The sequence below is a fragment of the Sesamum indicum genome, linkage group LG8, assembly GCF_026168435.1.
Source record: "Sesamum indicum cultivar Baizhima isolate 11 linkage group LG8, ASM2616843v1, whole genome shotgun sequence".
NCBI lineage: Eukaryota > Viridiplantae > Streptophyta > Magnoliopsida > Lamiales > Pedaliaceae > Sesamum > Sesamum indicum.
The window spans coordinates 13,866,587-13,890,476 of NC_142664.1; the positions used below are offsets into that span (position 1 = coordinate 13,866,587).

A 23,890-nucleotide genomic window follows, 5' to 3' on the forward strand; every position below is an offset into this window, starting at 1 on the left:
GTTGTACTATACTTTCTTTTCTTTAATGAAAATTACACTTACCCAAAAAAAAAAGAGTCGATAAAGTGCTTGGGTAGTGGGTTGCCCATCAGGAAATCGCCATATGATCATATCGCCTCCATGAATCTGAGGTAGTGTATATGTGATTTGGAGGCATTCCAGATCCGTGATGAGGGGCCAGTGCCATTGGCCCCCATCAATGACCGAAGAAAGCTTAATGGAGTCTTCAAGCCCAAGTAAGTTCGGTCGACGTGGAAATCTAGGAAGCAGGGGTCCAAGTTGATGCCATGGATCCTTCCAAAGATAGAAGGTCTCCATCTCCAATACGAAGCTCCACCATTGGTTGGATATAGCTGTGAAGACGAAGCAACTTTCTCCAACCCCACGATCCTCCCTGTTCGCCAACTGTCCATATGGAGTTATTTTGTAATCGTCCGTGTTGCAACCACTCAACCCAGATAGATGTTCGGTCACATCTAATGACATCGCACGATTTCTTTGTCATTAAGACACGATTAAGAATACCAATATCTTTAATTCCTAGACCCCCTTCTTCTACCGGTTTGCAAACATCTTTCCACGCTACTTTGGCATATCCCGTCATTGAGGTTCCTTTCCATAGGAATGTTCGTAGGTGTTTCTCCACTTCCTTAATGACAGCCTTCGGTAAGATAAATGCAGATGCCCAATGCAAGCTCAGTGTTGAAAGTACAAATTTGATGATTTGTACCCGCCCAACATATGATAATGATATTCCTTCCCATCTAGTAATACGTGCATCAATTTTAGATACAAGTGGTTGACAATCGGAAATAGACAATCTAGATGAGAGTAGAGGGAGACCCAAGTACCTCATCGGGAGATGCCCTTCTTGAAAGCCCAGCACTGCTAGCATCTGTTCTTTCCTATCTTGTGCAGACCGGGAAATAATTAGGTGACTCTTTTGTACATTCAACCGGAGGCCTGACCACTCCACAAACCTGTCCAGTCCCATCTTGAACACTCGGATAGAGTCCATATCAGCTCTGCAGAAAAGTAGGAGATCATCTGCAAAACCCAACTGGAATACCCTAGCTGGCTCACACTTCTAATGGTAGGTGAATTGCATGTCCTGTTCAATTAATTGTAAAAATCCCAAATGTAAAACTTCCATGACAAGCACAAAAAGGTAAGGAGATAAAGGGTCTCCTTGTCGTAGACCTCTCGCTCCATTAAAAAACCCGTGAGGTTTTCCATTGAGACCAATCGGAAATGAGGCCGTCGTAATGCACTCCTCAATGCATCTAATGAATGTAGTTGGAAAGTTGAAGAACTGTAAAATCGCAACAAGGAAGTCACACTCGACTGTGTCATAGGCCTTACTAATATCCACTTTAAGTGCACATCTTGGGGGAAGGTGTATCTGGTTATAGCCTGTGAACAGTTCCTGTGCTAACATAATGTTGTCCTCAATGCTTCTTCCCAGGATGAAGGCTGCTTGGCAGGGACTGATTAACTTGTCCAGAACCACACTCAACCGTTGGACAAGCAGTTTAGCAATGACCTTATATAAAACATTGCAGCATGAGATTGGTCTAAAATCATTGACAGACATAGGAGTATGTACCTTGGGGATCAATGCCAAAAGTGTGGAGTTAACTTGTTTAAGGAGTTTCCCCGTGGTAAAGAAATCCAGTACTGCCCTTGTAACTTCTGTGCCCACAATTGGCCAAGCTGCCTTGAAGAATCCGGATGAGAAACCATCAGGGCCCGGAGCCTTATCCTCGACAATGTCAAAAATGGCTTGCTTCACATCTTCCGGTGAGAAAGGTAGAGATAAGTGGCTAGCCTCCTCATTGGATAGTATATGCCTTGCCCAAGGTCTGAGGTAGTTAATATCCACCAATAACCGACGTCTGTTACCTCCTAAGAAGTTCTGATAAAATGACACGAATTCATGCACGACCTCACTCGATTCTGTGTGAGTGGTACCATTCTCATCATTTATTTGCAAGATCCTCCTCACTGCCCGTCTCTGAGCGATCTTGCAAAAGAAAATCCGGGAGCATTGGTCCCCTCCCTTCATCCATTGCATCTTGGCTCTCTGTTGTAGCATAATTTGCTCAAGTTTGGCCGCTTTAGCGTACACTAGCCGGCAGCAATGTTCCAGAAAAAGGAAGAGCTCATTCTGCCTGTCTGAACTCACCAAGTTTTGTGCCTCTTCAAGGAATCCCTTCGCTAATTGGACATTGAGAGTCAAGTCTCCCTTATTCCTCCTCTGCTGTCTGAAGACTGGTTTGAGGGCTTTTAGTTTACGTGACACTGCATACATAGGCACGCCAACCACCTCATGCTGCCAAATATTCTGTACACTAGGGATAAAATCAGGCGAATGGGTTAGATAATTATCAAATCGAAACATACCTCCATTTTGTTGTTGTGAATCCCTATATAAGACTAAAGGTGAGTGGTCAGAAGTCCGGGGGCGTAAGGCAATGATATGACGATGTAGGAAACCTCGCAAGCCAACGATCATTAATAAGAATCCAATCCAGTCGCTTCCATAGATTACGTGTGGTCGTACTGCAGTTGTGCCATGTATACCATTCACCTTGCATAGGTAGTAGCAATAACCCGGCCTCCTGAATGCCAGCATTAAGTTCTTCCATGGCCATCCTTATATCTCCCGAAATGCCACCTACCATTAAGATCACGGATTGCGTTGAAATCCCCCCCCCCACCAGCCATGGATCATCCGTATATTGTTGGGCCACTGTCCCTAATGTGGTCCATAGGGCTCTCCAATCAATCACCTCAGATGCACCATAAACAATAGTAATAATAAAAACTTCATTATCAGTCTTACTAGTAACACGACAGTGCATAAATTGTTCCCCTGATTCAAGTACATGTACGTCAATAATATTTTCATCCCAAGCAAGCCATATACGGTTTCCAATAGAGGCATAATCTACAAACCATTTCCATTGAGGAAGCAGAAATGACTGAATAGGCATAACATTATTTAATCGAACACGAGTTTCCAAAATACCCAAAAAATGTAACCTGTATTCAGAGACAAGGTCCTTTAATGCGAGTTGATGGTCCCTTTTTTTTCGATAATGGTAAATTTCATTAATGAAAAATATGGTACAGTACAACAATTAATTGGGTAGTCCCTCGATAGGCCAAAGGATACGCCATAGTCTATAAAGAGCACATGTACTAATCGAACTGGAAAGATTAAGGCTCAAAATCCTCTGCCTAACATCGTCAATAATATGAGAAGCCAATACATTAGGCGGGTGTTCACTTTGCTGGAACCGTCTGGAGTTTCTTTCTCGCCACAAATGGTAAACCAATGACTCAAGTAATGCTCGGTATGCTGCATTGATGATATGCTTCCCTCTCCATTTTTTTACTGCCCATTCCACATCCATTGCCCATGTGCGATTGGGCCAATCTAATCGAATTATTTCCCGTATGGCTATAAGGCATCTTCTGCTAAATCGGCATCGGAAGAATAAGTGATTATGTGTCTAAGTTGTTTCTTCATCACATAGAATACCGCGGACGTTCCACGCAGCAATGTTCAACATGGATCACTACTGACGGGGCTGCTAATGTTAGGACCCCTAGTTGGCTCTTCTGCGTCATCTAGCAAATGTAAAGCATCAAAGGCATCATATATAACCACTTCCTTACCCTTATCGCTATGTTTGGATACATTGCGTTCTACATGAACATCATTCGCCTCTCGTCTCGATGTCTCATCAGCCGTATGGTTTAATGTGCTGCTTCCCTTTTCAGGGGCGGTTGGTTGGGGGGGGGGGATGATAGATTTTTGTACAACAGCTATCGGTGGCTTAGTCAGTTTGCGAGGTTTGTTCAATGTACAATCCTTAACTGTATGCCCCAACATCGGGGAGCCATTCGTATTCAACATCAACCTTGCAAGGTGTCTCCCCACCATCTTCATCCAGTGTCATGATGATAATATGTTTTTCAATCTTTTGTGTTACATCAATCATCACGCATACACGAGCGAAGTCCAATCTCGTGCATGCTCTTGTTATTGCATCCGGGTAAAGAGGCTTACCCACTCCACTTGCAACAGTGCTCAGTCCTTCCGTCGTCCAGAATTCCATCGGAAGGTGGCGAAGTTTAATCCAGACCGGCACTTGTGTATGCTTCAGCTTTCTCATAGCCATCCCTGGTTCCCACTTCTGAAGCACAATCGGCTGCCCCTGGAATAGCCACGGACCCCCTTCTATCACTTCTTGCATATCAATTACAGTTTTAAATTGGAAGAAAAAGAAACCATTTACTATTGCTGTAACCTCCCGTAATGCCGGCCAGACCGATTGAGCATATTCTTTTAGGTGATGATAATACGGTCATTTCCCCAAAAAGTAACCCACTGTTGTTGATTTCCATCGTTTGGACCCCTCGCGTATAGTATCTATTGAAGGTCGTACCACAACTTCCCATTTCCATCTTTGGGGCTATGTAGGATAATGTTTTGCGGGATGAATTGTTGAAATCACGAGCAATTTTATCATCAAGAATTAAGTTGGAATTAGCGTGCAGTGGTATATTACCGACAAATAATCCCGTAGAAGTTGAAGCAATTTTAGGGGCAAAAAATCTATTTTTTTCCACTTTATTGCTGACATCATCGCCTGCATCAGCATTTGTGTCATGTCCCCTATCAGCGATGACCTCAGCACCTGTGTCATGTCCCATGTTGGCGATGATGTCAGCACCTGTGTCATGCCCCATGTCAGCGGTGACGTCAGCGATTGCGTCATCCCCCACGTCAGTAGATTCCGGCGCCATCTCCATTCTCGCCGGCAAAACATCGTTTTCTGCTGTCGCCAGCCAGATCTCCGTCAGAGTGGTCGGAAAAGAACCAGAAACTGAACCAACAACTGTTGGCATCGTTTCCGTACTGTTTTGCTCACCAAACTGCGCGACGACGGATTAACAGACTGCAGCTCTATTCGTTTTTCCGTTGTTCGATCCCCTAACGCCGACTGCATAAGGTTTCTCCATGCCCGACGTGGTACCGACGCTATCGTCGGAAAACATCGCACGACAACCTTCTTCCCAAATCTCGATTCCCATTTTGATTTCAATTCTTCAAGGACAACATTGATTCATTATCACCTGCGTCGATTACAGATTGGGCAAGACAAATGAACTCAACCATGTTGAACAAGCCCCTTTTTTGTCCGCCATTGTTGTTCTGCGATGGTGCGTCACCTAACCCTAGATTTGGGCGGCGCACAGTATCCTCCAAAGTCGCGTCCAAGTTCGTACCTTTTTCCATTGGTAAGTCTTCCCTAACATCAGAAACCCGAACGCCGTCATCATCCATGGCTGAAACGTCCAGTGTCGTTTCGTCTTCCTCATGCGCTCGTTCAAATTCTTCGGTGGGGCGAAACCCTAATCCTAGGGATGAAGAACCAATGCGTAAATCAATGTCGTTCCCGGCTAGAATGACTCCATTTCCTTCCCCAAAACTGTGCGAGTGCGAACGATGGAATTTCTCGCCTATTTCGACCTCCAAACCGCCTCTCCTCACCTCGTCTTTACGCTTAGCAAATTTACCACACAAATGCATGGGTCTAGTCCTACGTTTGGGTCAAGTTTCGTAGAATTCTGAGAACGTTCAAAATTTAGCTTTTATGCACGGTTTTATTAAAGGAACTTCGTTTCCTTTTTACACTAACTTGTAGTTATTATTACACTTAGCAAATTTACTACACAAATCCATGGGTCTATATCTACGTTTGGGTCAAGTTTCATGGAATTCTGAGAACGTTCAAAATTAAGCTGTTTGGCACGATTTTTTTTTTTTTTGGGTAAGTGTAATTTTCATTAAGAAGAAAGTATAGTACAACAGTGTCCCTCATTAGGCGCTTCCCTCAATAGGCCAAGGGATACGCCACAGTCTATACAAGGAACATGTGCTAATAGAGCTAGGAAGCTTAATACTAAGTATAAGTTGCCAAACATCTTCTACTATTAAGTTGGCCACTACACTCGGGGGCCTCTCCTCGTGCTCAAAACGTCTCAGGTCTCTCTCCCTCCAAATATGGTATACACACGATCCAAGCAGGCATCGGTAGGATATATTGATGATGTGCTTCCCACTCCATTTTCTTGCACCCCATTCAACATGACTAACCCAATCCCGATTAGGGCACTGGAATCGTACAATGCGCCGAATACTACTGAGGCATCTTCTACTAAATCTGCAGTGGAAAAACAGGTGGTTATGTGACTCCACCATGTCTTCATTGCACAGCACGCAGCACCCAAGATGGGAAAGCCATGGTTTATCCGTCGTTGCGAGCTTCTCCAGGATAGCTAGCCAAAGGATAAACAAATATCGCGGGATCTTTAAAGAACCCGAAAGTAGTGAAATCCAACCTACTTTCGGTCCTGCTGGTATCATAGCCCGATAGAACTCTTGGGTGGTGGGTTTCCCACTCGAGCCTTTCCATATAATACGATCTGTACCCCCATGGATCCGAGGCAGCACGTGTGTAATCTCCACGCATTCCATGTCCGTGATCAATGGCCAGTGCCAATGACCCTCACAGATAACCGAGCTTAGCATGGTAGACTCATGCAATCCCAGACTGTTGGGTCCTCGCGGAAATCTGTCAAGGAGGGGCCCAAGGTGATGCTAGAGATCCTTCCATAAGAAAAAATCACTTCCATCACCAATGCGATATTCCACCACTGAGCGTAACCAGCCTCTCAACCTCAACATTTTTCTCCATCCCCATGGTCCACGATTCTCCGGGATAGTCCATATCGAATCATCTCGTAGTCTGCGATGCCGCAGCCACTTGAACCAAATAGAAGTCTTATCACATTGGATGACTTCACAGAGTTTTTTGCACATCAATGCACGATTAAGAGTTCCTATATCCTTAAGGCCAAGGCCTCCCTCCTCCTTCGGTTTGCAAATCTCCTTCCATGCAACTTTAGGGTATCCACTATTTTCCGTACCTCTCCATAAGAAGGCTCGCAATCGCTTCTCAATGTTTTTAATGACCCCTTTTGGCAAAATAAATGCTGAAGCCCAATAGACACCCATAGCCACAAGAACAGACTTAATGATTTGTACCCTGCCGGCATATGACAGTGCCAATCCCTCCCAACCATTGATCCGTGTATCGATCTTACTCAGTAATGGTTGGAAGTCGGCGATAGATAATCGAGAAGAGATCAATGGTAGACCCAGATACCTCTTCGGTAAGTGGCCTTCCTGAAACCCCAACACCGCAAGTAGCTCCTCTCGTATATTCTGGGCTGATCGGGATATGATGATGTGGCTTTTTTCAACATTGAGGCGTAACCCCGACCAATCAGCAAATCTATCTAATCCGGATTTGAAGACCCGAACAGATGCAGTATTGGCCCGGCAGAATAGGAGTAAGTCATCAGCAAACACCAGTTGGAAGATTCTAAGATCGTCACACTTCCAATGGAATGCGAAGTTCATGTCCTGCTTGATCAGCTGTAGTATTCCCATATGTAGAACCTCCATCACAAGGACGAAGAGATATGGTGATAAGGGGTCGCCCTATCGAAGCCCTCTGGCACCCGCAAAATATCCATGTGGCTTTCCGTTCATCCCCACCGAAAAGGAAGGTAAACTGATACACTCCTCAACCCATCGACTGAAAGTCTCTGGGAAACCGAAAAGCTGAAGCACCGATAGCAGGAAATCCCATTCGACAGTGTCATACGCCTTCCGAATGTCAACTTTCAAAGCACATCTCGGTGGGAGTCGGGCCTGATTGTAACCAGTGAAGAGTTCCTGTGCTAACATAACATTATCCCCTATACTCCGGCCAGGGACAAACGCTGCCTGGCAGGGGCTGATAATCTTGTCTAATATCACACTCAATTTTTGGACAATAAGTTTAGCAATGATTTTATAAAGTACGTTACAGCAGGAGATAGGGCGAAAATCTGCAACAGATGTGGGAGAGTGTACCTTGGGGATAACTGTCAATATTGTGCTATTAATCTGTTTAAGAAGCTTCCCCGTAGAAAAGAAATCTAGTACTGCCTTCGTTATCTCCTATCCCACCACCGGCCATGCTTTTTTATAGAATCCTGATGAATACCCATCAGGTCCAGGTGCTCTATCCTCGCCGATGTCAAAAACAACTTTTTTTATATCCTCTGCACTGAACGGTTCAAGTAGGTGGCCTGCCTCCTCAGTTGTTATGATATGTGTGACGCCCCAAAAAATTATAATATATAATTGTGGGATTAATTGATAATTTGTTATAAAATTTAGTTAATTAGTAAATAAATTATGGGCCATAATTGGAATATAATAAAATTTGAACGGATTAAATTGGAGTTTGTTATAATATTTTGGGACAATTTATATTAATTAAAGAAAATTAGAAAGGACGTAATGGGTATTTTGAGAAAAGTTTAATTAAATATATAAAATAATAATAATATTATTATGTATATAATAATATAATATAATATTTATATATATATATATATATAAAGTGAGGAGAGAGAGGGTTTGAAGTGAGGCGGTGGGGCTCTCCTTTTTACTCTTCATTTCATAACATACACACATATGCACATTAATACACACACTCATATGCACACAGCAACGCGCACACACATTTCGGAAAAACAGAGGTATGGATTTTGAACTTTAATTTTTATTAATTTATATAATTCTATTATTTAAGTACTCCATTTATTAAATGTTGATTATATTAAGCGATATACTATTTAATCGGAGTACTTTATGATTTTGATTATTTAAATTAGTGTCGTATTAAATATCTCATTTGATATAAAAATGATATAGTTGGGTAATTGAAATATTAGATTTGTGAGATTTAATTATCGTTATAGCCAATTTATATAATTCCATCGGAATTGTTAACCAAATACGTAATTATATGTATTATTGTTTAATTAAAGAGTATAATAGTGAGAAATTGATAGAAAATTCATAGAAATATTCCGAGTATTATATTTAATAAATGGTATGCTAATAAAGAGGATTAACGAAGATTTGTACTTCGACAGAAATGGAATATTGAAGAATTATTAGAAATTGTACGAATAATATTTAATATTATATTTAAAAAGAAATTACGATATTCTCGATATATTAATTGTATGTGGTATAATTCATTATAGGATACGGGGGTGAAGTAAAAGGACTGACAATTAGTGACAGAGTAGAAAGAAACGTTGTAAGGTCGAGGTAAGTAAATAATTAGTATTATCTATATATGCTTTCTGTAATTGTGATTTTACTGTTATATGAATTTGTGGTTAATGCTGCCATTGATTTGTCTGAAATTATATAAGTGATGAATGATTTGATTTGATTGTCGATATTGTGTACGTGGAATGAGGAAATACGTTGAAATATTATGTTTATTGTTTGATGTGTTGTGGATATCTGAAAATGAGAATATGTAATGATATATTGTTTTACGTTACTAGTTGCTTACAAGAATGGTGATATGTGGAAATGAGGGAGTGGTGGAAATTGAATATAATTGTGGCGTGAATACCCCTTGACGTGTTGAAAATGCTATGTGCGCAATGAAAAGAGCTTTGATGCGATGCTATGTGCGAAAAGAAAATGCTATGTGCGAAATGAAACAGCTATGTGCGAGATTGATGAGCCGGCTGTCAAGGGGGTTCACTTAAGTTTATATAACGGTGAGATTGAGTTGGCGGGAAAAACACAATATCACCTTCTGGTAAGCAAACTAGGAAAAATAGAGTTTGGATTGATTGTCTTATTATGAGATAGTCATGTGGTGTAATAAAGTTGATTATGTTGGAATTAAATTGATTGTATTCCATTCGTGTTGCTTGTTTATCTTGTTTGGGCTATGGTTGACATGCATATATAGATAGGACTGGTTATTTGCTTACTGAGTGGCAGGCTCATTCCCCTGCTGACATTTTCTTTCAGGAATAGACTTTGAGGTGTCTGACTGTTGAAGAATAGGTCCACGCGCTATACCCAGGCAGGTCGGGCCAGTATGCAGTTTTCTCCTCTTTGTCAGTTAGAGTACAAAGCACATTTTGTTTGTACAGAGAGAATATAAGCGTAAAGAATACTTGTGACGAATCACCTTGTGGTGTGTGATATGTATATATATATATATAATGTTGTGGGCTGATAATACCTATTATAACGTTGGGGTTACGTATACACATGGATTAAATTATTATGTGCATTTATATATATAAACACAGGGATTACAATAAGTATGACGTTTAGGGTAGGTATAGCCCTTGTAGCGAGGGGGGTGCTACATTAGGTGGTATCAGAGCAGGGATTAGATTTTCTTGGGATAGTAGATGAAATGTTATTTTATACTTACGGTGTATATGCTAGGAATCTACTCACATGTGTATATTTCATATAGGATGGAAGCGTCAATAAAACGCTGCTGGCCCAGCTGAGTCAATAGAGTCTGTGCAGGGTCATGATTCAGGATCAGAACATCGGGGGTTAGGATCCCAAAATAGAAATGTTCTACAACTAGTAATAAATCCCTTTATGGAACAGTTATTAGAAATGATGCAAAGGACATGAGAGAAAAGTATTCATATTTATTCCCTGAGCTGATAACTTAGTTAAATTTCGAGGACGAAATTTTTATTGGGAGGGGAGAATTGTGACGCCCCAAAAAATTATAATATATAATTGTGGGATTAATTGATAATTTGTTATAAAATTTAGTTAATTAGTAAATAAATTATGGGCCATAATTGGAATATAATAAAATTTGAACGGATTAAATTGGAGTTTGTTATAATATTTTGGGACAATTTATATTAATTAAAGAAAATTAGAAAGGACGTAATGGGTATTTTGAGAAAAGTTTAATTAAATATATAAAATAATAATAATATTATTATGTATATAATAATATAATATAATATTTATATATATATATATATATAAAGTGAGGAGAGAGAGGGTTTGAAGTGAGGCGGTGGGGCTCTCCTTTTTACTCTTCATTTCATAACATACACACATATGCACATTAATACACACACTCATATGCACACAGCAACGCGCACACACATTTCGGAAAAACAGAGGTATGGATTTTGAACTTTAATTTTTATTAATTTATATAATTCTATTATTTAAGTACTCCATTTATTAAATGTTGATTATATTAAGCGATATACTATTTAATCGGAGTACTTTATGATTTTGATTATTTAAATTAGTGTCGTATTAAATATCTCATTTGATATAAAAATGATATAGTTGGGTAATTGAAATATTAGATTTGTGAGATTTAATTATCGTTATAGCCAATTTATATAATTCCATCGGAATTGTTAACCAAATACGTAATTATATGTATTATTGTTTAATTAAAGAGTATAATAGTGAGAAATTGATAGAAAATTCATAGAAATATTCCGAGTATTATATTTAATAAATGGTATGCTAATAAAGAGGATTAACGAAGATTTGTACTTCGACAGAAATGGAATATTGAAGAATTATTAGAAATTGTACGAATAATATTTAATATTATATTTAAAAAGAAATTACGATATTCTCGATATATTAATTGTATGTGGTATAATTCATTATAGGATACGGGGGTGAAGTAAAAGGACTGACAATTAGTGACAGAGTAGAAAGAAACGTTGTAAGGTCGAGGTAAGTAAATAATTAGTATTATCTATATATGCTTTCTGTAATTGTGATTTTACTGTTATATGAATTTGTGGTTAATGCTGCCATTGATTTGTCTGAAATTATATAAGTGATGAATGATTTGATTTGATTGTCGATATTGTGTACGTGGAATGAGGAAATACGTTGAAATATTATGTTTATTGTTTGATGTGTTGTGGATATCTGAAAATGAGAATATGTAATGATATATTGTTTTACGTTACTAGTTGCTTACAAGAATGGTGATATGTGGAAATGAGGGAGTGGTGGAAATTGAATATAATTGTGGCGTGAATACCCCTTGACGTGTTGAAAATGCTATGTGCGCAATGAAAAGAGCTTTGATGCGATGCTATGTGCGAAAAGAAAATGCTATGTGCGAAATGAAACAGCTATGTGCGAGATTGATGAGCCGGCTGTCAAGGGGGTTCACTTAAGTTTATATAACGGTGAGATTGAGTTGGCGGGAAAAACACAATATCACCTTCTGGTAAGCAAACTAGGAAAAATAGAGTTTGGATTGATTGTCTTATTATGAGATAGTCATGTGGTGTAATAAAGTTGATTATGTTGGAATTAAATTGATTGTATTCCATTCGTGTTGCTTGTTTATCTTGTTTGGGCTATGGTTGACATGCATATATAGATAGGACTGGTTATTTGCTTACTGAGTGGCAGGCTCATTCCCCTGCTGACATTTTCTTTCAGGAATAGACTTTGAGGTGTCTGACTGTTGAAGAATAGGTCCACGCGCTATACCCAGGCAGGTCGGGCCAGTATGCAGTTTTCTCCTCTTTGTCAGTTAGAGTACAAAGCACATTTTGTTTGTACAGAGAGAATATAAGCGTAAAGAATACTTGTGACGAATCACCTTGTGGTGTGTGATATGTATATATATATATATAATGTTGTGGGCTGATAATACCTATTATAACGTTGGGGTTACGTATACACATGGATTAAATTATTATGTGCATTTATATATATAAACACAGGGATTACAATAAGTATGACGTTTAGGGTAGGTATAGCCCTTGTAGCGAGGGGGGTGCTACATTAGGTGGTATCAGAGCAGGGATTAGATTTTCTTGGGATAGTAGATGAAATGTTATTTTATACTTACGGTGTATATGCTAGGAATCTACTCACATGTGTATATTTCATATAGGATGGAAGCGTCAATAAAACGCTGCTGGCCCAGCTGAGTCAATAGAGTCTGTGCAGGGTCATGATTCAGGATCAGAACATCGGGGGTTAGGATCCCAAAATAGAAATGTTCTACAACTAGTAATAAATCCCTTTATGGAACAGTTATTAGAAATGATGCAAAGGACATGAGAGAAAAGTATTCATATTTATTCCCTGAGCTGATAACTTAGTTAAATTTCGAGGACGAAATTTTTATTGGGAGGGGAGAATTGTGACGCCCCAAAAAATTATAATATATAATTGTGGGATTAATTGATAATTTGTTATAAAATTTAGTTAATTAGTAAATAAATTATGGGCCATAATTGGAATATAATAAAATTTGAACGGATTAAATTGGAGTTTGTTATAATATTTTGGGACAATTTATATTAATTAAAGAAAATTAGAAAGGACGTAATGGGTATTTTGAGAAAAGTTTAATTAAATATATAAAATAATAATAATATTATTATGTATATAATAATATAATATAATATTTATATATATATATATATATAAAGTGAGGAGAGAGAGGGTTTGAAGTGAGGCGGTGGGGCTCTCCTTTTTACTCTTCATTTCATAACATACACACATATGCACATTAATACACACACTCATATGCACACAGCAACGCGCACACACATTTCGGAAAAACAGAGGTATGGATTTTGAACTTTAATTTTTATTAATTTATATAATTCTATTATTTAAGTACTCCATTTATTAAATGTTGATTATATTAAGCGATATACTATTTAATCGGAGTACTTTATGATTTTGATTATTTAAATTAGTGTCGTATTAAATATCTCATTTGATATAAAAATGATATAGTTGGGTAATTGAAATATTAGATTTGTGAGATTTAATTATCGTTATAGCCAATTTATATAATTCCATCGGAATTGTTAACCAAATACGTAATTATATGTATTATTGTTTAATTAAAGAGTATAATAGTGAGAAATTGATAGAAAATTCATAGAAATATTCCGAGTATTATATTTAATAAATGGTATGCTAATAAAGAGGATTAACGAAGATTTGTACTTCGACAGAAATGGAATATTGAAGAATTATTAGAAATTGTACGAATAATATTTAATATTATATTTAAAAAGAAATTACGATATTCTCGATATATTAATTGTATGTGGTATAATTCATTATAGGATACGGGGGTGAAGTAAAAGGACTGACAATTAGTGACAGAGTAGAAAGAAACGTTGTAAGGTCGAGGTAAGTAAATAATTAGTATTATCTATATATGCTTTCTGTAATTGTGATTTTACTGTTATATGAATTTGTGGTTAATGCTGCCATTGATTTGTCTGAAATTATATAAGTGATGAATGATTTGATTTGATTGTCGATATTGTGTACGTGGAATGAGGAAATACGTTGAAATATTATGTTTATTGTTTGATGTGTTGTGGATATCTGAAAATGAGAATATGTAATGATATATTGTTTTACGTTACTAGTTGCTTACAAGAATGGTGATATGTGGAAATGAGGGAGTGGTGGAAATTGAATATAATTGTGGCGTGAATACCCCTTGACGTGTTGAAAATGCTATGTGCGCAATGAAAAGAGCTTTGATGCGATGCTATGTGCGAAAAGAAAATGCTATGTGCGAAATGAAACAGCTATGTGCGAGATTGATGAGCCGGCTGTCAAGGGGGTTCACTTAAGTTTATATAACGGTGAGATTGAGTTGGCGGGAAAAACACAATATCACCTTCTGGTAAGCAAACTAGGAAAAATAGAGTTTGGATTGATTGTCTTATTATGAGATAGTCATGTGGTGTAATAAAGTTGATTATGTTGGAATTAAATTGATTGTATTCCATTCGTGTTGCTTGTTTATCTTGTTTGGGCTATGGTTGACATGCATATATAGATAGGACTGGTTATTTGCTTACTGAGTGGCAGGCTCATTCCCCTGCTGACATTTTCTTTCAGGAATAGACTTTGAGGTGTCTGACTGTTGAAGAATAGGTCCACGCGCTATACCCAGGCAGGTCGGGCCAGTATGCAGTTTTCTCCTCTTTGTCAGTTAGAGTACAAAGCACATTTTGTTTGTACAGAGAGAATATAAGCGTAAAGAATACTTGTGACGAATCACCTTGTGGTGTGTGATATGTATATATATATATATAATGTTGTGGGCTGATAATACCTATTATAACGTTGGGGTTACGTATACACATGGATTAAATTATTATGTGCATTTATATATATAAACACAGGGATTACAATAAGTATGACGTTTAGGGTAGGTATAGCCCTTGTAGCGAGGGGGGTGCTACATTAGGTGGTATCAGAGCAGGGATTAGATTTTCTTGGGATAGTAGATGAAATGTTATTTTATACTTACGGTGTATATGCTAGGAATCTACTCACATGTGTATATTTCATATAGGATGGAAGCGTCAATAAAACGCTGCTGGCCCAGCTGAGTCAATAGAGTCTGTGCAGGGTCATGATTCAGGATCAGAACATCGGGGGTTAGGATCCCAAAATAGAAATGTTCTACAACTAGTAATAAATCCCTTTATGGAACAGTTATTAGAAATGATGCAAAGGACATGAGAGAAAAGTATTCATATTTATTCCCTGAGCTGATAACTTAGTTAAATTTCGAGGACGAAATTTTTATTGGGAGGGGAGAATTGTGACGCCCCAAAAAATTATAATATATAATTGTGGGATTAATTGATAATTTGTTATAAAATTTAGTTAATTAGTAAATAAATTATGGGCCATAATTGGAATATAATAAAATTTGAACGGATTAAATTGGAGTTTGTTATAATATTTTGGGACAATTTATATTAATTAAAGAAAATTAGAAAGGACGTAATGGGTATTTTGAGAAAAGTTTAATTAAATATATAAAATAATAATAATATTATTATGTATATAATAATATAATATAATATTTATATATATATATATATAAAGTGAGGAGAGAGAGGGTTTGAAGTGAGGCGGTGGGGCTCTCCTTTTTACTCTTCATTTCATAACATACACACATATGCACATTAATACACACACTCATATGCACACAGCAACGCGCACACACATTTCGGAAAAACAGAGGTATGGATTTTGAACTTTAATTTTTATTAATTTATATAATTCTATTATTTAAGTACTCCATTTATTAAATGTTGATTATATTAAGCGATATACTATTTAATCGGAGTACTTTATGATTTTGATTATTTAAATTAGTGTCGTATTAAATATCTCATTTGATATAAAAATGATATAGTTGGGTAATTGAAATATTAGATTTGTGAGATTTAATTATCGTTATAGCCAATTTATATAATTCCATCGGAATTGTTAACCAAATACGTAATTATATGTATTATTGTTTAATTAAAGAGTATAATAGTGAGAAATTGATAGAAAATTCATAGAAATATTCCGAGTATTATATTTAATAAATGGTATGCTAATAAAGAGGATTAACGAAGATTTGTACTTCGACAGAAATGGAATATTGAAGAATTATTAGAAATTGTACGAATAATATTTAATATTATATTTAAAAAGAAATTACGATATTCTCGATATATTAATTGTATGTGGTATAATTCATTATAGGATACGGGGGTGAAGTAAAAGGACTGACAATTAGTGACAGAGTAGAAAGAAACGTTGTAAGGTCGAGGTAAGTAAATAATTAGTATTATCTATATATGCTTTCTGTAATTGTGATTTTACTGTTATATGAATTTGTGGTTAATGCTGCCATTGATTTGTCTGAAATTATATAAGTGATGAATGATTTGATTTGATTGTCGATATTGTGTACGTGGAATGAGGAAATACGTTGAAATATTATGTTTATTGTTTGATGTGTTGTGGATATCTGAAAATGAGAATATGTAATGATATATTGTTTTACGTTACTAGTTGCTTACAAGAATGGTGATATGTGGAAATGAGGGAGTGGTGGAAATTGAATATAATTGTGGCGTGAATACCCCTTGACGTGTTGAAAATGCTATGTGCGCAATGAAAAGAGCTTTGATGCGATGCTATGTGCGAAAAGAAAATGCTATGTGCGAAATGAAACAGCTATGTGCGAGATTGATGAGCCGGCTGTCAAGGGGGTTCACTTAAATTTATATAACGGTGAGATTGAGTTGGCGGGAAAAACACAATATCACCTTCTGGTAAGCAAACTAGGAAAAATAGAGTTTGGATTGATTGTCTTATTATGAGATAGTCATGTGGTGTAATAAAGTTGATTATGTTGGAATTAAATTGATTGTATTCCATTCGTGTTGCTTGTTTATCTTGTTTGGGCTATGGTTGACATGCATATATAGATAGGACTGGTTATTTGCTTACTGAGTGGCAGGCTCATTCCCCTGCTGACATTTTCTTTCAGGAATAGACTTTGAGGTGTCTGACTGTTGAAGAATAGGTCCACGCGCTATACCCAGGCAGGTCGGGCCAGTATGCAGTTTTCTCCTCTTTGTCAGTTAGAGTACAAAGCACATTTTGTTTGTACAGAGAGAATATAAGCGTAAAGAATACTTGTGACGAATCACCTTGTGGTGTGTGATATGTATATATATATATATAATGTTGTGGGCTGATAATACCTATTATGACGTTGGGGTTACGTATACACATGGATTAAATTATTATGTGCATTTATATATATAAACACAGGGATTACAATAAGTATGACGTTTAGGGTAGGTATAGCCCTTGTAGCGAGGGGGGTGCTACAATATGCCTCGCCCAAGGTCGAAGAAACCGAAGGTCCATCACCCTCTGACGCCTGTCTCCCCCTAGTAAGGATTGATAATAGGAGATAAATTCATGTATTACTGCATTTGGTTCCGTAATTGTAATTCCTTGGGCATCATTAATTTGCATGATCCGTCTAGCAGTCCTTCTTTGGGCAATTTTACGAAAGAAGACTCTGGAGCACTGGTCACCACCCTTCATCCATTCCATCTTTGCCCTCTGCTGCAGCATGATCCTCTCCAATTCGGCCGCCTTAGCATACACAAGCCGACTGCAGTGCTCCAACAGAAGAATAAGCTCATCCTGTCTGTTCGAGCTTACCAGCACTTGGGCATGCTCCAGGAACCCCCTTGCCAACTCAACATTGTGAGAAAGATCCCCTTTATTTCTCCTCTGTTCTCGAAAAATAGGTTTGAGTGCCTTGAGTTTGCGGGTGACTGAGAACATAGGCACTCCCACTATTTGTTTTTTTCGGTAAAAGTAAGTTTCATTAAGTAAAATTGGTACAGTACAACAATATGGTCCTAAAATGGTTTATCCCTCGACAGGCCAAGGGATTCGCCATAATTGAAATAATGCACGTGTACTGACTGATCTAGATAGTGTGATGCTATGTATTCGCTGTCTTATGTCTTCAATGATCAGTAATGCAATGGTGGTAGGCGTCCTCTCGGTGTGATCGAATCGTCTCAGATTTCTTTCCTTTTTTTTTCGGTAATGGTAAGTTTCATTAATAAAAATATGGTACAGTACAACAATTAATTGGGTAGTCCCTCGACAGGCCAAGGGATACGCCATAGTCTATAAAGAGCCGATGTACTAATCGAACTGGAAAGATTAAGGCTCAGAATCCTCTGCCTAACATCATCAATAATATGAGAAGCCAATACATTAGGCGGGTGTTCACTTTGCTGGAACCGTCTGGAGTTTCTTTCTCGCCACAAATGGTAAACCAAAGACCCAAGTAACGCTCGGTATGCTGCATTGATGATATGCTTCCCTCTCCATTTTTTTACTGCCCATTCCACATCCATTGCCCATGTGCGATTGGGCCAATCGAATCGAATTATTTCTCGTATGGCTATAAGGCATCTTCTGCTATATCGGCATCGGAAGAATAAATGATTATGTGTCTCGGTTGTTTCTTCATCACAAAGAATACACCCTCCAATGTGTGTGAGCCAGGGTTTGTCTGTCGCTGGTAGTTTTTCCTGAAAAGCCATCCACAAGATAAAACAATGTCGTGGGATCTTAAGTGAACCCGAAAGTAGTGACGTCCAACCTGCTTTTGGTCCGGGCGGGCAGATAAGTCTGTATAGGGCTTGGGCTGTGGGTCGGCCATCCGGGAAACGCCAAATGATTCTATCTTCTCCACCATGGATCTGGGGTAGTGTATAAATAATCTGGAGGCATTCCAAATCCGTTATGAGGGGCCAGTGCCATTGGCCCTCATCAATAACCGTATTGAGCTTGGTAGATTCATCAAGTCCAAGTAAACTCGGTCCTCGTGGAAATCGAGAAATCAAGGGGCCCAGGTGATGCCATGGATCCTTCCACAGAAAGAATGACCTCCCATCTCTCAATACAACACTCCACCATTGGTTTGATAAGGCTGCGTAGACGAAGCAGCTTTCTCCAACCCCACGATCCACCCTTCTCCAACCCCACGATCCACCCTTCCAAATGTGGTACACACATGATGCAAGTAGTGATCTATAAGACATGTTGATGATGTGTTTACCCCTCCATCTCCGTGAAGCCCATGTAATGTCATCTTTCCACTCTCTATTGGGCCACATGAACCGTATCGTTCTTCGAATTTCCGTGAGGCATCTTCGGCTAAATCTGCATTGGAAGAATAAATGTGCATGTGTCTCTGTCAAATCTTCATTGCATAGGATACATGGGCCAAGGTGAGCAAGTCATGGTTTATCTGTCGTAGCCAACTTGCCTTGGATGGCAAGCCATAGAATAAAGTTGTGACGTGGAATTTTAAGTGATCCCGAAAGTAGTGAAGACCAGTCTACTTTTGATCCTGGTGTGTCAAATAACTCATAAATAGCCTGTGCTGTTGGTCGATCATTCTCAAATCTCCAAATTATACGGTCTTCCCCTCCAAGAATAGTGGGGAGTGCATGTGTGATCTCCGAACACTTAAGATCCGTGATAAGGGGCCATTGCCAAACTCCTTCATGAATCACCGTGTTGAGTCTGGATGACTCATCTATTCCAAGTAGCCTCGGTCCTCGTGGGAAAGATTCACAAAGAGGGCCAAGGTGGTGCCATGGATCTTGCCACAAGAGGAAACTCCTCCCATCTCAAATCCGGTAGTCCACCATATTTCGGAGAAAAATCCTTAAACGGAGGATTTTCCTCCATCCCCATGAGCCTCTTTGGTCCGTAATCGTCCATATGGAGGTATGTTGTAGGCGTCCCTGGTGCAGCCAATCAACCCAGATCGATGTCCTGTCGCATCTAATGACGTCACATGGTTTTTTTGTCATCAATGCACGGTTCAAGGTACTGATGTCCTTGAACCCAAGTCCTCCCTCCTCCTTTGGTCGGGATATATCTTTCCACGAAACCTTGGCGTAACCACTATTCGTCATTCCCTTCCACAAGAAAGCTCGCAACCGTTTCTCAATTTCATTAATAACTTTCTTGGGTCCGATTCCCAATAAAAACTCATTGTTGTAAGTACAGATTTAATAATTTGTTCTCTACCAGCATAAGACAAAGTGGTACCTTCCCAACCAGCAATCCGTTTATCAATCTTCAGTAATAGTGGTCGGCAATCTGCAATAGTTAGTCGAGACGATATAAGTGGTAACCCCAGATATCTCATTGGAAGAATCCCTTCCTGAAATCCAAGTAGCGCCAACATCTCCTCACGCAGTGCTTGTGCTGAACGTGAGATAATCAGGTGGCTTTTCTGCACGTTCAGTCTGAGACCCGACCATTCGGCAAAACGATCCAGACCTGCTTTAAAGATTCTTAGAGAGTCCATATCAGCACGGCAAAATAATATCACATCATCAGCAAATGCCAACTGAAAGACCCTGGCTGCCTCGCATTTCCAATGATAGGAAAATCTCTCTTCCTGATCAATCAACTGCAGGAAGCCCAAATGGAGGACTTCCATCACAAGTACAAAGAGGTAGAGTGATAGAGGGTCACCCTGCCGAAGTCCTCTTGCTCCTCGAAAGAATCCATGGGGCTTCCCATTTAGCCCAATAGAGAATGAAGGTGTTGTCACACATTCCTCAATCCACTTCACGAAAGTACTAGGGAACCCAAACATCTCCATAACTACTATCAGGAAGTCCCAATCCACTGTGTCATATGCCTTCCGGATGTCAACTTTCAGAGCACATCTACGAGGTAGACGAGTCTGGTTATAACCCGTAAAGAGTTCCTGTGCTAGCATGATGTTATCTCCAATGCTGCGTCCCGGCACAAATGCCGCTTGGCATGGATTGATCAGTTTGTCCATTATCACACTCAGCCTTTGGACAATGAGCTTTGCAATGATCTTATAAAGCACATTACAGTATGCTATGGGCCGAAATCACTAACCGTCATAGGGGAATGTACTTTTGGAAGGAGCGCCAACAGTGTAGTATTTATCTGCTTCAGAAGTCGGCCTGTACGAAAGAAGTCCAGTACTGCCGTAGTCACTTCCTGTCCAACAATAGGCCATGCTGCTTTGAAGAAGCCTGATGAGTATCCGTCCGGGCCTAGGGCTTTGTCCTCAGCAATGTCAAAAACCGCCTGTTTGACATCTGCTGGTGTGAACGGTAACAGTAAAGCGGTAGATTCCTCATTACTCAGAATGTGCCTAGCCCACGGTCTGAGAAATCGAATGTCAATAATTGATCGTCGTCTATCTCCCCCTAGCAGGATTTGGTAATATGTGACAAACTGATTAATAACTTCTTCTGGACCTGTGTGAGTGGATCCCTGGTCATCGTTGATCTGGAAGATCCTCCTTGATGATCTTCGTTGGGTAATCTTCCGAAAGGACACTCGGGAGCACTGATCACCTCCCTTCATCCACTGCATCTTCGCTCGTTGTTGTAGCATAATTTGTTCCAGTTTTGTTGCTTTGGCCAGTACGAGTCGACAACAGTGTTCTAGTTGTATGAATAGCTCATCTCGTCTTCTTGAGCTATCAAGAACTTGTGCTGCTTCAAGAAACCCTTTCGCCATTTGAACATTGTGCGATAGATCCCCTTTATTTCTCCTTTGCTCTCGGAATATTGGTTTCAGTGCTTTGAGTTTGCGTGCCACAGCATACATAGGCGTACCAACAATGTTATGTTGCCATATATTCCGCACACTAGGAATAAACTCAGGTGAACGAGCGAGGTAGTTATCGAATCGGAACATACCTCCATACTGCTGTTGTCGGTCCCCATATATTACTATCGGTGAGTGGTCTGAAGTGCGTGGTGTAAGGACCGAGTAGAATGTGTTAGGGAATCGTGCCATCCATCTATCATTTATCAACATGCGGTCCAATCTTTTCCAGAGGTTCCGTGGTGTCGCACTATGGTTGTGCCATGTGTACCACTCTCCCTGTATGGGTACTGGTAGTAATCCTGTATTCTATATGGTTGCATTAAAGTCTTCCATAGCTATTCGGATATCCCCTGATGTGCCACAAACTTCGCTGAGGTCGCGAACTGCATTAAAGTCCCCTCCAATCAACCATGGGATATCAGCACACTGAATAGCTATATTTTCCAAGGCACTCCATAACTCTCTCCTATCAACCACCTCAGTAGCTCCATAAGCGACAGTAACAGCAACTGACTCATGGATCGCACGAATATTAATAAGACAATGAATAAATTGCATTCCACATTCAACCACTTCAACATCAATAAAATTATCATCCCATGCAATCCACACCCGATTACCAGAAGATCCATAATCCACATACCATTTCCAATGGGATAATAGAAAAGATTGAATTTGAGCTGCATTATTAATACTAACCCGAGTTTCAAGAAGACCGAGAAATTGTAACCTGAATTCAGCAACGATGTCCTTCACTGCTTGCTGATGGTCTCTTTTATTCAGGCCACGAACATTCCATATTGCTGTGTTCAACATGGATCATGAAGTATGGGGCTGCGTTGATTAGGACCCCGGGCTATATCATCTGCATCGTCAATTAAGTGTAGAGCATCGAATGTATTATATACTACTATCTCCTTACCCTTCTCCTCATGACTTGCCTTCAATCCACCTCCACGAGAAGGCACTGCCGTACGCCTATCGTTTTGTTTCTCCTCGTTTCTTGAAGTACCAGCTCTCATTTTAGCTTTCCTTTCATTGGCCAATTGCGTTTGGGGAATGATAGCTTTCGGCACATACACAGCTACCGGTGGTTTAGTGGATTTAAGGGGTTTATTCATTGCACAATCTTTCGTCATATGTCCGATCATCATACAACTCATACATTTCGGAGGTAGCCATTCGTATTCGACATCTATCTTACACGGTGTTTCCCCTCCATCCTCATTTGGTGTCATGATTATGACATGGTTTATCAACTTCTGTGTAACATCTAGTATCACGCATACACGAGCAAAATCCAGTCTCGTGCATGCCCTCGTTATCGCATCTGGATATAGGGGCTTGCCCACTCCACTTGCAACTGTACTCAATCTTTCCGTTGTCCAGTATTCCATAGGTAAGTGCCGAAGTTTAATCCATACAGGTATTTGTGTATGCTTCTGTTTCCTCATAGCCATACCCGGTTCCCACTTCTGGAGTACTATTGGCCGCCCTTGGAATAACCATGGTCCGCCTTCTATCACCTCTTCCATGGCAATGACATTCTTAAATTGAAAGAAGAAAAAACCATTAGTTGTCGCGGTTACCTCTCGTAAATCGAGCCAGACCGAATGCGCATATTCCTTCAGAAGATGGTAATACGGTCGCTTTCCCAAAAAGTATCCAACTGCAGTAGTTTTCCAACGCTTAGCTCCATCACGCACAGTATCTAAGGATGGACGAACCACAACCTCACCATTTTGCGTCAATGGGGCTATATATGAGAGCGTTTTTCGAGATGAATTATTGAAGTCTTGTGTTATTTTGTTATCAATTACTGAGTTCCCATGTTCATGTAATGGAATGTTGCCAATAAATAACCCCGTCGGAGCATGATTCGCAAGAGAAGGAAGCATT

General features: G+C 39.3%; 2 protein-coding genes and 1 long non-coding RNA gene across 3 annotated transcripts; 1 reads left to right on the plus strand and 2 right to left on the minus strand.

Moving 5' to 3' along the window:
* Window positions 1–259: 259 nt before the first annotated feature.
* Window positions 260–4,920, minus strand: LOC148787219 (uncharacterized). Its single transcript, XM_088883535.1, has 7 exons — window positions 4,458–4,920; window positions 4,079–4,354; window positions 2,584–2,950; window positions 1,640–2,351; window positions 1,221–1,543; window positions 852–1,025; window positions 260–764 (listed from the first exon to the last, which is right to left on the minus strand). Exons 1-7 carry the CDS (start codon window positions 4,918–4,920, stop codon window positions 260–262), a joined length of 2,820 nt encoding a protein of 939 aa, XP_088739661.1.
* A 3,374-nt stretch (window positions 4,921–8,294) lies between these two features.
* On the plus strand, window positions 8,295–17,562 carry LOC148787220 (uncharacterized). The gene is made up of 9 exons (XR_016066633.1): window positions 8,295–8,673; window positions 9,187–9,253; window positions 9,980–11,121; window positions 11,635–11,701; window positions 12,428–13,569; window positions 14,083–14,149; window positions 14,876–16,015; window positions 16,529–16,595; window positions 17,322–17,562. It is a non-coding gene; the product is annotated as an uncharacterized LOC148787220 (long non-coding RNA).
* A 3,682-nt stretch (window positions 17,563–21,244) lies between these two features.
* LOC148787221 (uncharacterized) lies at window positions 21,245–21,751 on the minus strand. The gene has a single exon (XM_088883536.1). It carries the CDS (start codon window positions 21,749–21,751, stop codon window positions 21,245–21,247), a length of 507 nt encoding a protein of 168 aa, XP_088739662.1.
* Window positions 21,752–23,890: the final 2,139 nt, after the last annotated feature.